Genomic DNA, 15,023 nt, shown 5'->3' on the forward strand with positions numbered 1-15,023 from the left:
TATTGACCACATCTCCAACTTGGCCCTGCTATAAGGACTGACCAAAACATGGTACTCACCTCTAAGATTTAGCTCTTATGTCGTCCATTCCAATTTTATGTTTGTGTAGGAGTAGCATCCGTATTTATTTGGGTGCTTTTAAAGCTTAATATACTACCCTACACTTTGACCAATATGATGGGAATTTCTATATAAATATGTAAACAAACAACATAATTACAAAATAACACATTGTAGGCAAAATTTAGACACAAACTGAGGACAATGTTTTCCTGATACACAGGGTTTATTTAGTTGTCTGAAAATGTGACACGCAAAAAAAAAAAAAATACCGCGATAATACCGAAAACCGTGATAATTTTGGTCACAATAACCGTGAGGTTACATTTTCACACCGTGACAACCCTAGCTGCAACACCCTCTGAAGGGAAGTGACTCGACACAAATAATGTTGATGAGCCAGTTTGATGCAGAGAGAAGGGAGGACTGAGCTCGTGAGTTCAAACAGAAAGTTACAGAACGGAGAATCATCGAACTAACCGAAGAAGTCCTGTCATAATGATGGAGGTGTTGGGATTCTTCAGGACGAGGGTTGGGTTCCTCAAACTCGTCATGGTTTAACTCAGAGTCTTGTTTAGGACAGAAATTATAACCTGATGTCGAAGCTAAAACAGAAATAAGGAGTAAGAAAGCAGGACGTGATCTTTATCAGAGATCTGACGCACACACACACACACACACACACACACACACACACACACACACACACACACACACACACACACACACACACACACACACACACACACACACACACACACACACACACACACACACACACACACACACAGTTTAAATGTCTGCAAGAATGACTAAAAGTGCCGAGTCATTACTGAGCCCACATCCACTAAATCTGAAACAGCAGGAATGAAAGAAAAGGAAAGTTGTTTACGTCGGTTTCTCTTTGACGTTTACAGTAAATGCATTCACGCAACTGAGACTCTAAACTAAACGAGTCCAGTTTAACAGCGGGGGAAAGCGGGGAGACGAGTCAGTTAGGAGCTTTAAACAAGTTTCGACCAGGAGCTTGGTGATCTCCAAGTCAGGAGGACCTTTTAAAAATCCCATCTGTCGGTCACTTCCTGTATGTTGTGAAATTTGGAAGTGTACACACGAGCAGCACGTGGCTGAAGTGTCCCTGAGCCCAGCGTGCCACGCGGCTGCTTTCATATATCGAGTGATTTGACGTCAGTGTGGTGTGGCAGAAGAAATTAGATGCTGTTTACAGGACGAAGCAGGGAGAAGACACGATGTTCTGACTGGCGAAACGCGATGGCGCCATCTAGAAAAGGAGAACAGTGAGTCGAGTGAGTGTGTTGTGATCATGGTGACGGGATGTACAGCTGAGCTGCTCACATCCAGAGAGTCAGAGTTCAGTCAGGAGGTCCAAGTCAGCTGATGGGCTGAATCTACGATGATAAGCTCCGTTACACTGCAGAATAACAGCTGTTGGGAGACTTTCTCTAATCACGAAGGCGTCCGAGATCCTCGTCGGATGATGTTCCTTCCTTTAGGAAGGCCAACGGCTAAAGGTGCTACACAAACTCAGGGCATTTAACAACATTCCTTCCATAGGAACAGAGAATGTTCCCGAGCCGCAGTGAAAAGGATCAGGAAGTATCTAGGAAGGTTCAAATATGTGTGACTAATGTTCTAAACAATAACATTTGCAGATATCCTGGTTGGAGCGTCTGTCATCTCAAAATATAAGTGAAGTTTTGTTTTAATTTCTTTAATTAACTGTACTTTTAAATTGTAATCTAATAAACAGTCTTAGACCAGGTGTGTTTGGGGACATTTTGGCACGTTTGTGGTTTTATTTCATCAAAACGTTGATCAGGTTGACAGCAGGGCGTTTTCCACGCTAACTGGATGATGTTAAAGAAACATTGAAGCCTGAATAATTTATCTAAATGTTTACGTCACATTTTAATTCACATTTAGCCAACTGCTACTGGACCAGCTGTGGCAGCCTAATCTCCACCTGCCCAAGGGCTTATGGGTAAGTGTAGCATGGCCTTGTTGGCGTACCCATTAAAACGAAACACCCCCCCCCCCCCCCCAAAAGCCTGGCTTTGCTTGGCCACCCGCCAGGCTAAGCGTCATGCCCCGCCCCCCTCCCTGACCCTACCGTCCGCTGACACGAACGGCGCAACGAAACCAGAGCCCTCCATCAGCTGATGCTGGTGAGGGAACGTGTGCAACCCCCCCACCCCCACTCTGATGCATCAAGCATTTAGCTTTTTCTTTTGAGTAAGAAAACCAGCAGGATCTGGATTCAACCAGCAATGTCAAACCCCAGGCTGATCAATCAAACAGTCAAAAGGATGAAAACGCAGCCGCTGTGAGGAGAAAATACATATTACATTAGCCAATCCCTGAAGAGGAGTGCATTCATTCGAGTCGCGATGCTTAAAATGTGCCGTTCTTATATACTTCGTTTTGTTTTTTCACCCCCGTCGCTCTGGATGTGGTTCCCCTCCATGTATTTTGTAAAATGTGCTGCTTGTAATATGAGAATGTGACATTTTAAAGCTGACAGGCAGCAGCAACGTGCAGAAAATGTTCCGCTTTAAAACGAGCTCAGGGTCGAGGTAAGGACTCTGAACCTTCGGTCTTTAATCTTTTGGGTGAAGCACAACGAATCGGCCCAAAAACTGGTCAGACGCTTCACCGTTTAAATCGCGCGAGCAATGCTGCCGCCTCCATGCGTGTTGGTCAGCTAAATGGCTCAAGATACGCTGCATGGATGGTAACACGACTTCAGAGATCCAACATGTCCACCAACAGCTCCGGCAGGAGAAACCCGCTCCTCTAAGGAACGCTGGGCCTTAAGTCCATCCTAAGAATTTTGGTGCCGAGACAAAGCATGGCATCAACGCTGGAGCTCGTGATGAGGTGCAGGGAGGACGAAGAACTGGTTTGAAGTGTGATGGATGACTTCCAAAGAGAAGTAAAAAAAAAACCCAAAATAAGGGGAAATTTAATCATTAATCCCCCCCCCCCCCCTCCCTCCTCCCTCCAGTGATGACACTTGCGACTGTTTATGCCAAGTGCCAGTGTGTCCATATGTACCTCGTTCTTCTGCTTCTGGACCTCGGAGGCGTGGCGATGCGTGTCTACATGCGTGCGTGAGCATGCTCGAGTTGAGCCGGCGGTGAGACCATGAATTAAAAAGGAGATTAATGAGTCAGGACAAGGACGCTCAGACTCCAATCTGTTTCCTGCCACACTCAGGGGGCTGCTTCTCGACAAAACCCAATTCTGTCAGCAAAGGCACGCACACACACACGCACACACACACACACACTGTTTATTCACACTGCTGAGACGCAGCGGGAAGGCTAAGGACTCTGGGAGAAGTGTGCACGTCTGGCAGAGAGTGCACATGTTCAGCACATCGAAGGAGAGCACAGCTGAAGCAGAGAGAAGCTCCACGCGTGGACGTCTTCAGGAACACAAGCCTCCACCCTGTAGGCCGTCACCCCACCCTGACACCTCACCATGACCCCGAGACCTGCCATCTGTCTGGAAGAGCTGAAGGAGACAAACAGAAAGCAGCAGACGGACCAGAGCGAGACGAGACGAAAGACGGGACAAAGAGAGGCAGGGTGCGAGGCGGAAAAAGAAATCTGACGAAAAGCTGCATGAAGGGGGAAGCCCCGGAGGAGAGAGAGGAGCATCACCCACTTTAATAAAATATCAACTTTAGAGGAACTGTTCCTCAAACTCCTCAGCAGTGAAATATCTACAAGCTGGGAAGCAGTTTGTTTAGTTTCCTTCATGTCGCGACTCTGAATGCAGACCTGCTGATTACAGGCTCTTTTACTGCGCCCCCCCCCCCCCCCCACACACACACACACACACACACACACACACACACACACCCGCCCGATAATATAAAAGCCTTGATGCTCTTTATCTATTACTCCTGTTCTAGATTGGGGACCACATTAACATGAAGCACTCATCAGCCCGTTGAAACACACCGCGAGGCTTACTAAACCCATGACATGCTTCATAACCCGATCACAGATAGAAGAGCAGGAAGAAGCCAGAGAGGAGGATGGGGGGATGAAACCGCATCAGGGAGGAGAGGGATGCGGGTGGATGCTTCAGTTGGAGGCTGCAGGAAGCAAGAAGAGGGGGGCAATCAGTTCCTGTAGGAAGGAGAGCGAAGGTAAGAAGGAGAAGGAGAGGACACGCAGACGGAGCGGGGAACCGAGACGATGGGGGGGTTAGTAGCCTGTGACCCCATTTCATCGAGCTTTGAAAAAGTGGAGCAGCACGTCGACGACTGAATGCAACGTCTTCAGCATCCAGCTGTTCTGCTCCAGCGTGTAAACCGCATGATGCCTCGTTCGTGTTTGACCTACTGACCCACACGCAGCTCCTCATAGAGCCGAGTCACGCCGCAGTCCGGTCCTCGAGGACACTGGCCAGCAGGTTTAGTCGTCTCTCTGCCCCGACGAGCCCAATTCTGTAGAAGCTTGTCTGTTACTCATCGACTAGGATCGGGTGTGTGGGAGCAGGGAAACACCTATAACATGCAGGACGGTGGCCCCTGAGGACTATGTGAAAGCATCGCTCCATTAGCAGTGTGGGCACGGGGTCTCCTTGCTGTGGCTTTCACATGGATGCAGGTTTGGTCCAAAGAGCGGCTCGGGGGCCACTTGTGCAGCCCTGGGTCGTCTCTCCAGCTGGCTACTGATTGTAGATCGACACCAACCCCAACTCACTCCAAGAAATTACCCAAAACATAATTTCTGCACATTTTTAAATAAACTTTGTGGCCCCTGGGGACTTTTAGCTGAACGGTTTTGTCACCTCTGGTCTAAAAGCTGCAGAAACAGCGCTGATTTCCCAACGCCTGTTCCCCCTTCAGGGCCACAGGTCTCATCACTCACATGACCAACTGATGCTCTGGACAAACACAGAAGGGGAGTTGTTGTTTAAAGCTGGTTTTTTCCAGCTTGTAGACATCTAGAGCAGAACCGGAGGAGAAAAAAGGGCAATCCCTCCGCAAACCAAATCAGCCGCTGTGGATTTCTGCTGCTCTCGTCTAGGGTTGTCACGGTAACCGGTATAGCGGTAAACCCCGGTAAAAAAGTTGACAATAAGAATAACCGTCCAGTTTTTAAAAAACTAAATTATCTCGGTGGGTTTACCGTAGCCGCGGTTTCGGCGTGGTGACCCTTACCAGCCACCGTCGCTTCAGCTGAAGTTCCCGCGGCGTGCACACACACTTTTTAGTTTGCAACGGCACCAAAACTTTGAAGCTGAAATAATGGCCGAAGGAGGAGCCGGCAGCGCCCAGGACATCCATCAGCCCTCAAAGAAGACTAAATCGGAAGTATGGGCATATTTTGGATTTCTGAAAAATGCTAAGGGACCGTTAATAGAAGACGGCTATCCCGTTTGCAGAACGTGCAGGAAACAAGTGTCTGCAAAAGGCAGCAACACTTCAAATCGAATGGCACATCGGAGTGACCATCACCCACGTCTCTACAGCCAGTGCAAGGTAAGTTAACATTAGCATTTTAGCTGAAATGCATGACGTGAGGACTTTTGGCTGAGGGAGAATGCAACGAGTCACTATATACTGCAGCCGCAGCGTCCTCTGCCAGCATTTAAACCGTGTCACGGACACCCTGTTGCTGGATGAAGCATCTTATTTGTTGATGATGAAGAGAAATATACAATTAGTTCCTTGTCATGGATTTGTTTACTTATTCAATGCCATTTATACTTGAACGTTTGGATTTGATTACATAGTGTAGTAGTTATTTTAGTAATTTGTTTAAAGTGGCTATTTGTTTTAAATACATATTTTTTTAAGGTTGACTTGTACAGTGCTCAAGTCAAGTGTGGACTGGAGTTTTAGATTTTCATTTTGATAATGAAGAAAACAAGTATATGAGAAAACAAGTGGTGTTTCTTTGATTTGTTTACATATTGTTTATGTTTTGAATGTTTGGATTTGTATCATTTAAACCTGCACTGACTACTGTAACATGTTCCAGAAAAAAAAGCTATTTGTTCCTTTACTTGTGAAAAGTTGCACTTTTGCTAAGGCTTTGTGTTATTTTAGGTTTAATAAACACTGTTAAGCCTTTTCAGAACGATTTCAGTTTGTGTAGAACAGGACTATCAATGCTTTCTGAACATATGCAACACCGTTTAAAAAATACCGCGATAATACCGAAAACCGTGATAATTTTGGTCACAATAACCGTGAGGTTAAATTTTCATACCGTGACAACCCTACTCTCGTCACATAATCGACTCGAATCCATCTACAAATAGTTTGGCTGCACTCAGCCGTCGCTACGCTTCGTCCGATTCCAGCAACAATAAATATCCTGTCGCCGTCTCAGACATGAGCAGCAGAAAAAGACTGGACGCTTGCACAGATCACAAAATTCTACTTCAAAGCGCGATCGATCCTCATCTTCTCAAACCACTGACACTTCGGACACAAACAGTCACGTCAATAAAAACAAAAGAGATGCGCCCACGGTTCAGCAGCTACATTCAAATGATCAATCTGCATAAAGTCGCCCACCCCACAGAGCTGGTTATTGACGCCGTTTAAACAAAAGTGGCCGCCATTGACCCGATGCAAAAAAGGGTTTGTGGGAGCATTGTCTCTGCGTGGACTCGGGAGCGCCACGAGCTAAAGGGATGGGACAAAGATGGACGTCGGGTTTCGATCAGCTCTGTTCTTTCAGAGACGGCTTTGTCTGCAGGGCGGTAACACACCTGAGCGGTACAACTAAACAGTCAGCGAGGCAAATTCCTGTGTGTGTGTGTGTGTGTCCACAGGTTCTTTGTTTGAGGAAGTCACATGACCAGTCTGACTTGGCGCCGTCCCCTCCCTCTGCAGTGCACCCACCACAGAACATCAACACTCAAATACGTGAGACAAACCAAAACGTCACATCAGGAACACGGAAAGCCGCGACCCGCGGAGGGAGAGGGAACGGAGACACGGGTGGCAGGAAAGGTGAACACGTCAAAGATGGTGGCAGAGGGTGGAGGTGGATCGATGGATCTGATGTTAATGTTGCAGCAGCGGGTGCTACAAACGGGACAAAAGCCACGGAATAAGGGTGGAGACGGAGGAGGTGTCTGCTCACGTGCGTCTGTTGTGTTTGCCGACCAGAGACGGATGGTGCCGAGATAAGACGAGAGGGGAAAGTCACACAAGGAGAAACGATGACCAGGAGGGGAGGGGTGCAGTAGGTGGGGCTGCACTAAGAAAATAAGGTGCAAAAAAAGAAAAATCAATTGGCGGCAGGAGGAGGTGTGGATGTATAGGAGCTGGTAGGATGCAGATGGAGAGATGTAAAGAAGACAAAGCTAGGGACGGGGGAGGAAGAGGGGGAGGTGGTCCAGATAGGTCCCAAGGGTGAGATTTCCTGTTCCTGTGTGTTAGAGCTGTCCGACAGACGACTCAGTCGATTTAACTGCGAATCCGACGTGCATCTTAATCACAGAGAAGGATGGAGAGCGAGTAAGTCCTCCACGGAGGAGAGGATGCTCAGGTGCTCCTGGTGCCAAAACGAGTCGATGAGGCGACGTTCTGACGGCAGACCCACATTAAAACAATCACACATTTGTTTGATGGCACTATTATTAACAGCTTGTACAGAAAAGGGCCGCCAGCAGGAAGCCTGGTGGTACCCAAATAGGAAGAATTTAGTCACAAACTGGTATTTTTATTTTTAGCTGGTGCTCGCTGCACTTTCTGGTAACGGATCACTTCCCCACCCATAAATCTGTGTGTGTGTGTGTGTGGTGTGTGTGGTGTGTGTGTGTGTGTGTGTCTGTGTGTGTGTGTGTGTGTGTGTGTGTGTGTGTGTGTGTGTGTGGTGTGTGTGTGTGTGTGTGTGTGTGTGTGTGTGGTGTGTGTGGTGTGTGTGTGTGTGTGTGTGTGTGTGTGTGTGTGTGTGTGTGTGTGTGGTGTGTGTGTGGTGTGTGTGTGGTGTGTGTGTGTGTGTGTGTGTGTGTGTGTGTGTGTGTGTGTGTGTGTGTGTGTGTGTGTGTGTGTGTGGTGTGTGTGTGGTGTGTGTGTGGTGTGTGTGTGTGTGTGTGTGTGTGTGTGTGTGTGTGTGTGTGTGTGTGTGTGTGTGTGTGTGTGTGTGTGTGTGTGTGTGTGTGTGGTGTGTGTGTGTGTGGTGTGTGTGTGTGTGTGTGTGTGTGTGTGTGTGTGTGTGTGTGTGTGTGTGTGTGTGTGTGTGTGTGTGTGTGTGTGTGTGTGTGTGTGTGTGTGTGTGTGTGTGTGTGTGTGTGTGTGTGTTATTGTTCCTGGATGGGAATGGCGCTCTGAGGCCCGGAGGAACAGATCAGGATCCCCGGAGCGATCCGTTCTTTAATCAGAAACAATTAAATTCATGTTTTCACGTCCAGTTATTATGATTTATTTAATTTAAGGAGGACTTTTGTCTTTTATTTAAACTAATCTATGACTGACTTGTTCCAAACACTGGTTACTGCCCAGCAGAATCCACCATTAAAACCACCATAAGAGAAATCTGAGCCACATGAAAGGACCTCAGCCGAGCGAGCACGCTCCTTTTGGAGTTGGCTTTCCTCTCTGAAACCATCACGAGCACAAAGCACGTCTAAACCAGCGCGTCTCTTCTTCTCTTCTCGTTTTCCTGATTCCCTCGCTCCCATCAAGCTCCAACCAAGCGTCTCCTGACCACGGCAGCATGTTCGCCTAACTCTCGCCTTCATTAGTCTGTCGGAGAGAGAGAAAACGGTTTTCCCCGTAGCAGGTTCAGATATTATTCATCCATAATTGGTAATAACCCCGTACACCCACCCTGAGGCAGCTCAATCTCCGCCGAGTAATCACCGCCATCGCTTGCTCTAGTGGAAACGGCGTTATTAGGTCGCTGCTGTCTGCCAGGGAGGTTTATTATCCCACAATATACGGCTTCACTGCGGCGCTTCCTTTAAAACCACGAGCTGCGGCGGGAGCTCCGGCTGAGCAGATTCATCTCGCATCCTTAGCTGCAATCAAATATCCCAGGGAAGACTGGAAATAAGCACCGGCGGGATCATTAGGCCGAGGCTTCCAGTTTTTTACGACAGTGAGGTTTGCTCGGTTGTGCAAAACACCTTTCACTTTTCACAATTCAACTCCTTCAGGGTCTGACGAGTCGGTGTGGAAAAAATGAGCCGACTCTGAACCCAAATACACAAAAACTGTTGGTTTTCAGATGCTCCAGACTTGCTGTTGTTGCTACTCTGCATGGAGTCTGCAACAGCCTTCATAAAAACTCTTCCTTAAGAAAACGAAGCCTAAGACAGAAAGTGACCTTGCTGCTGCTGAGAGCAGACTAACGTTTCATCAGTGAACACCGGGGGCACACCTGCCTCACAGCTACCCCCCATCTGCCAACTGCTTTGACTCCCTTTCTCTGAGGAGGCGTCGGGGGACGAAAGGAAGGAAGAAAGAGGGAAATGAAAGACAGAAAACCCAACAAAGTCTCGAGTGGGTTCACTTGGAGACCGGCATGTTTCACAGAAGATGTAGGATGTGTTTGAACACACGGCGACAGGGGGCGGAAAAACCACCTGATGAAAATAAACTTTTTAGTTTATCCCCCTCCCCCGAGTGTCCCGGTGTTGGAACGAGAGAACCCGAACCTCCATCTGATCTTTACTCCTCCTCAGGCTGAATGAATCTGAAGGCAGCTCGGGGAGGACGGAAGTGGGATCATGAGCTCGACGCTGGGGAAGTGAAACGTCCTGGTGATGAAGTCATTAACTTCTCCGTATCTGGGTTACGATGACACGAACAAGTGTTTTTATACGAAAACCAATGTTGACGTACTCGTGGTAACCGTGTGGGATCACCTGTGAGTGACTGAAGTGTTGATTACACCGTGGTTACCACAGCAACCATGCGAGAAAGACCGTGGTCATGATTGGAAAGTTTACCAACACGCTCACTGTTGGCTTAGACGGTGTTTGGTGATTTAAAATCACCGTTAAATCATTTAGCGTCTGTGAGACTTTAAGCAGCTGTCAGCGTGTGGAGATGTTACCAGGTGAACAAAGGTGACCAAAATAAAGTCGACGGCTAAACGTGTTCATATGTCAAGGGTTCCGTTGATTGTTTGGATCATTTGACCCGGGTTACCTCCTAACTAGAGCCGATTAAAGTCAGGCACATTCCCAGGCAGCCCGGCGCTGCTGCAGGATAATAAACATGAATGTTCCTGAATAACATCTGTATAATAAACACTCTAAAATATTATTTTGATCTCTAATGCATTTTCATAAACCAGTTTTGAATATTTCATGCTTCGGACGTCTGATTTTAAAACTGAGTTGTGTACAAATTAGATTTGTTTAAACTCAGTTTCAGGTTCAGTCATTTAGTCGGCCAGCTTCTGTTCTCTGTGACATTTTTACACGCAGATAAGGCGGAAAACATCTAAGTATGTGCCGTCGGCTGACCATGACCAATGCATATCGACACTGGTATCAGCTACAGAAAAACCAATATCGGTGGAGCTCTGGTGCAGGTCACGCGGGGCGGCAGCTCCACATCACAATGTCCAAACAAGTAATCAGAGTAAAGTTGACACGCGTTTGTATTTTAAGTACGTGGCATCGTGAAGTGATAAGTCAGGTTTTCAGCACAAAGACAGCTCAGGTAAGGGTCGGTTGTTGGCTCTGTGTTGGAGGTAAAAATGTAACACTAAGAATAAGCAGCCTGGCCTGCCAGACTCATCCTGTTTAAGTCTGCACTAGGGTTGTCACGGTAACCGGTGTAGCGGTAGACCCCGGTAAAAAAGTTGACAATAATAACAACCGTCTTGTTTTTTTAAAACTATATTATCTCGGTGGGTTACCGTGGCTGCGGTGTAGGCGCGGTGACCCTTACCAGCCACCGTATCATCTGCTGAAGTTGCCGGCGGCACATGCGCACTTTGTTGTTTACAACCAAAACTTTCTTGAAGCTAAAGATGAAATAATGGCCAAAGGAGGAGACGGCAGCGCTCAGGACATTTATTATCCCTCAGAGAAGACAAAGTGGGAAGAACGGGCATTTTTTGGATATCTGAAGAATGTCGAGGGACAGCTGATAGAAGACGGCTATCCTGTTTGCAGCACGTGCAGAAAAAGAGTCTGTGAAAGGCAACAACGCTTCAGATCTCATGACACATCTGCGTGACCATCACCCACAACTCTACAGTCAACGCAAGGCAAGCTAACGTTAGCGTTTTAGCTAAACTGCGTGATCCGAGGATTTGGGTTGAGGGAGAACGCAACGAGTCGCTATATAAAGCAGCCACAGCGCCGCTACCTGCATATAAACCGTGTCACGGACACCGCCATGTTGAAATGACGCTATGCATTACGGGGCTCCCAGGGGCAGATAAGAGTTGGTCTCTCTCCGAGAATAATTATGAATTTAACAATGATTACTGCCTGATGACATTTCCCCACATCTGCAAAGCTCACTGGAAGGACACAAACCGAGGACAATATTTTCCTGATATAGGGTCTATTACTCAAGTAAGGGTAAAAAAGTATCTGATTAGAAGGCTACTTGAGTACTGAGTATCATCTGGTCTAATATTTTTAAATGATGACATCAAACAGACATAAGATAAGAAGTTATGGGTAAATATTGGTATTTTAAAGACTAAAGGGGAAAAATGTAAACAAATAAACAACATAATTACAAAATAACACATTTTAGGCAAAAGTTAGACACAAACTGAGGACAATATTTCCTGATATACAGGGTTTATTTAGCTGTCTGAAAATGTAACACGTTTAAAAAAATACCGCGATAATTTTAGTCACAATAACCGTGAGGTTACATTTTCACATCATGACAACCCAAGTCGCCATGTTTATGACAAACTCGGCGTTGTGGTGTGGTGTGTGACGTATGCTACTCAGTGCTGATTGGCTCGGTTAATATTCTCTGGGGGCGGGGTTATTTAAATAGGAGAGTTCCCAGACCCAGAATTAAACTGCTTACATAGAAAATAAAACTTATAGTTCATTTATGTTTAATATAAACAATGAAAATAAAACGAGTTACTGTCAAGGAGCGTAATGACACTTGTTAGTAACGAGTACTCAGATGTGAGTACTGGCTCGGACGCGTTGAAGGTGGAGGCGTCCACTCAGCCGTAAAAAATGCCTCTTTTGTGGAAACTCAAGTTTAAAAACAAACAAATGAAACAGCAAAGCTACAGTGTGTCGAACAAAGGTTCCTTTGAGCCACGCTTCCAGGCACAGGGAAGTCAGTTTCCATAGAACCGACCTTTGACCTGCTGTCGTCCAGCACCACGGTGGACATAAACCCCCCCTACCCCGCTGCTTTATATCAGAAATCCCAGAGGTGGACATAAACACACCGACTCAGAACCAAATCACAACTAAACCCAGAAACCTCCAGAACAAAGCTTCCGTGTGCATACAGCTGGAGGAGGACAAAAGAGAAAAACTACTGAGAAAACGCTCAGATGTTCAGGGAGTGGAGAACAGAGCCAATCAAGTGACCGGAGCAAAACAAAAGATGATCTGTAAAAGCCCCGGACTTCATCCGCCCTCTGATGGGAACTTCGATCACCCGGGCAGGCGGCCTGCAGCAGAGCCGCAAAGCCCCAGAGAAGCCAGTTAAGCTCCCGCTTGGATTCAGCTCATTGAGCTCCCAGCTGCTGATCAATTAGAGGACAGCAGAAGCAGCTGCTGACCCTGCAAACCTTTGTTTCTATTCTTCTACAACACACACAGTTCTACAGACTTCGGCGGTATTCTCCACCATCGCCTTCACCGCCACAGAGCCGACCACACACCCACCAGCACATAAAAATCAAAGAAACGCTCTGCAGGCAGTCGAGCTTTAAAAGAAGAACAAGAAGCATCCAGAACATCGAACACGTCACAGCAGGTGTGGTGGACTCACCCATCCTCCCTGACTCTGGATCCAGGGCTGAATGTGGTTGTCCAGGTAGACGGTCATCCACTCCACGATCCTGACCACCAGGGGACTCATCTCCTTCTCCACGCACTCTACACACAGCGCGCCGCCGAACGCGAAGAGTCCCACGATGCGCCCCCAGTTGACGCCGTCCCGGAACACCTCGTCCATCACGTTCTCGAAGCTTTGGTAGGCCGTGGCGGGCGTGATGTGCAGCTGGCTGTGCAGGTCGTTGAAGGCGCGGGCGTATCGCAGCTCGAACTCGTTGGCCGTGTCTCGGAGGGCCTCTTTCACCCGGTCCATGTCCGTCGTGGACGCCGGCGGCTGCTGCCGTAGCGGGGACGCCGCTGGGGTCCCGGGACTCGTCCTGTTAAAGGTCCCATTGGCGTGTGTCTCTGTCCTCTCCTCCTCACCCCCCACCACCGCATCCCCCGCACCAGTCCTGTTTAGGGGGTCATTGAGGACTATGTGGTTGAGGGGATAGTTCCTCTGTGACAGTTTATATCTAATATAGAAAAGAACTAGTTCTTGGTTTTGAGACATTTTCAGTTTGTCCGTTTCTCTCTGTGTCCAGTCCGTCCCTCTGCTCCTCTTCAGGTCGCGTCTTTCTGCGTTCCCCCCGTTTTGTGTGCTCAGACCACCATGGTGAGCCCAGAGTCACAGGACACTTGAAGGGTGCAAACCAAACCTACACACGGCTGACAAATCAGCTCAGGCCCTGCAGAGAGACAACAACGAGAGGTCAGAGTCTGGATAGCTTATCCAGATATGATAATATGTGTGTGTGTGTGGGGGTGGGGGGGGCTGTGGACTCTCAAATGAAATTTGGACAGGTGAGGTCAAAGAGCACCGCTCTAATTGGGCGGTTACATTTGGAGCAGATGGCAGAGCCATTAATGAGAAAATAGTTTAGTGAATGTGTTGGAGAGACGTGGTGAAGCAAACCGAGGAAGGTGAGCAGAGATCAGAGAGCCAGTCTGTTCCGCCGCTCCGCGCAGACAGCCACGTCCTTATCAGTGACCTTTGACCTCCACTCTGAGCATTTAGACGCCTTTGTTTACTCACGTTGTCTATATTCAACCCGTTTATGCGTCCCCTACACGAACGTTGCTTGAAAATTGGCCATAAATAAAGATGGTTCAGGGGGTTTCCTGGCTCAGATCGAGGCAGAGGTGGTACCATCCTGACCATGCGCCAGCACAAGCATGCTCTGTGCATTCAAGTGCCTCACTTCTGCTGGTTCCTGCATTTTCCTCCACTGCATCCAGATGGCCACACTGTGCGCCTGTAAAAGGCATTTTTCTTACATGTAACTTACTTTTGTTCAATAAAGTTCTGGGGAAAATAGTAAGTCACAGTTGTTGCACCAGTGCTACATTTAAAAATAGACAGACACGCAGTACAGCCCTGCTCTGATATGGAAGAGCCTGGGGGAAAATCGGGATGTCGACAGCACCAACCACAGATATGTACCAACTAGCGCTTTTCAGTGCGCCCCTGCTGATACAGCGCCCCTGTGGTGGCGCAACGCTGCAACTGCAGTTAAAATAACATCCATATAGCTGGGGACAGAGTGAAATCAGGCTGGGGCGGCACAAAATTAGCTGGAGGCGGTCGCCACGCAAATTTGTACGCAGGAAAAACCCTTTTAACTATCGCCTCAGAAACATACAACCTTGGAAAAACGTTACTCAATCATTGTGAATGTCCGGATTTTAATGATGGATTGATCCATAAAACCACCCCCCTGGCTGTTGGGAAACCTTTATGTGACGGACCTGTTGTCTGTGAATGCAGCCAGTCCTCCTCCAACCAGCAGAGCTCTCTGTCAGTTTGTTGCCTTGGCAACGGAAGTGCGTTGGGAGCAGAGGAGAGGGCAGAGGGAGTCCGAGGAGGTTCAGGATGTTTTGACCTAATGCAGGGTTTCCTCCAGCGCTTTACAAGCCTGGCGGCCTGCCAGGCTTTGCTTGGCAGGCCGCCAGGCTAAGCGTCATGCCCC

The 15,023-nt window shown here is 47.8% G+C and overlaps 1 protein-coding gene across 1 annotated transcript in view; it reads right to left on the minus strand.

The window, feature by feature from the left end:
• Nucleotides 1-15,023, minus strand: part of bcl2l1 (BCL2 like 1) — a 31,225-nt gene that overhangs the window by 12,928 nt on the left and 3,274 nt on the right. Inside the window, exon 2 of the mRNA XM_070544967.1 lies at nucleotides 13,010-13,742. Within this exon, the coding sequence (XP_070401068.1) occupies nucleotides 13,010-13,567 (558 nt within the window). The 5' untranslated portion in view covers nucleotides 13,568-13,742. The remainder of the gene's footprint in view (nucleotides 1-13,009; nucleotides 13,743-15,023) is intronic.

Source organism: Nothobranchius furzeri, chromosome 15, assembly GCF_043380555.1.
Source record: "Nothobranchius furzeri strain GRZ-AD chromosome 15, NfurGRZ-RIMD1, whole genome shotgun sequence".
Lineage (NCBI taxonomy): Eukaryota > Metazoa > Chordata > Actinopteri > Cyprinodontiformes > Nothobranchiidae > Nothobranchius > Nothobranchius furzeri.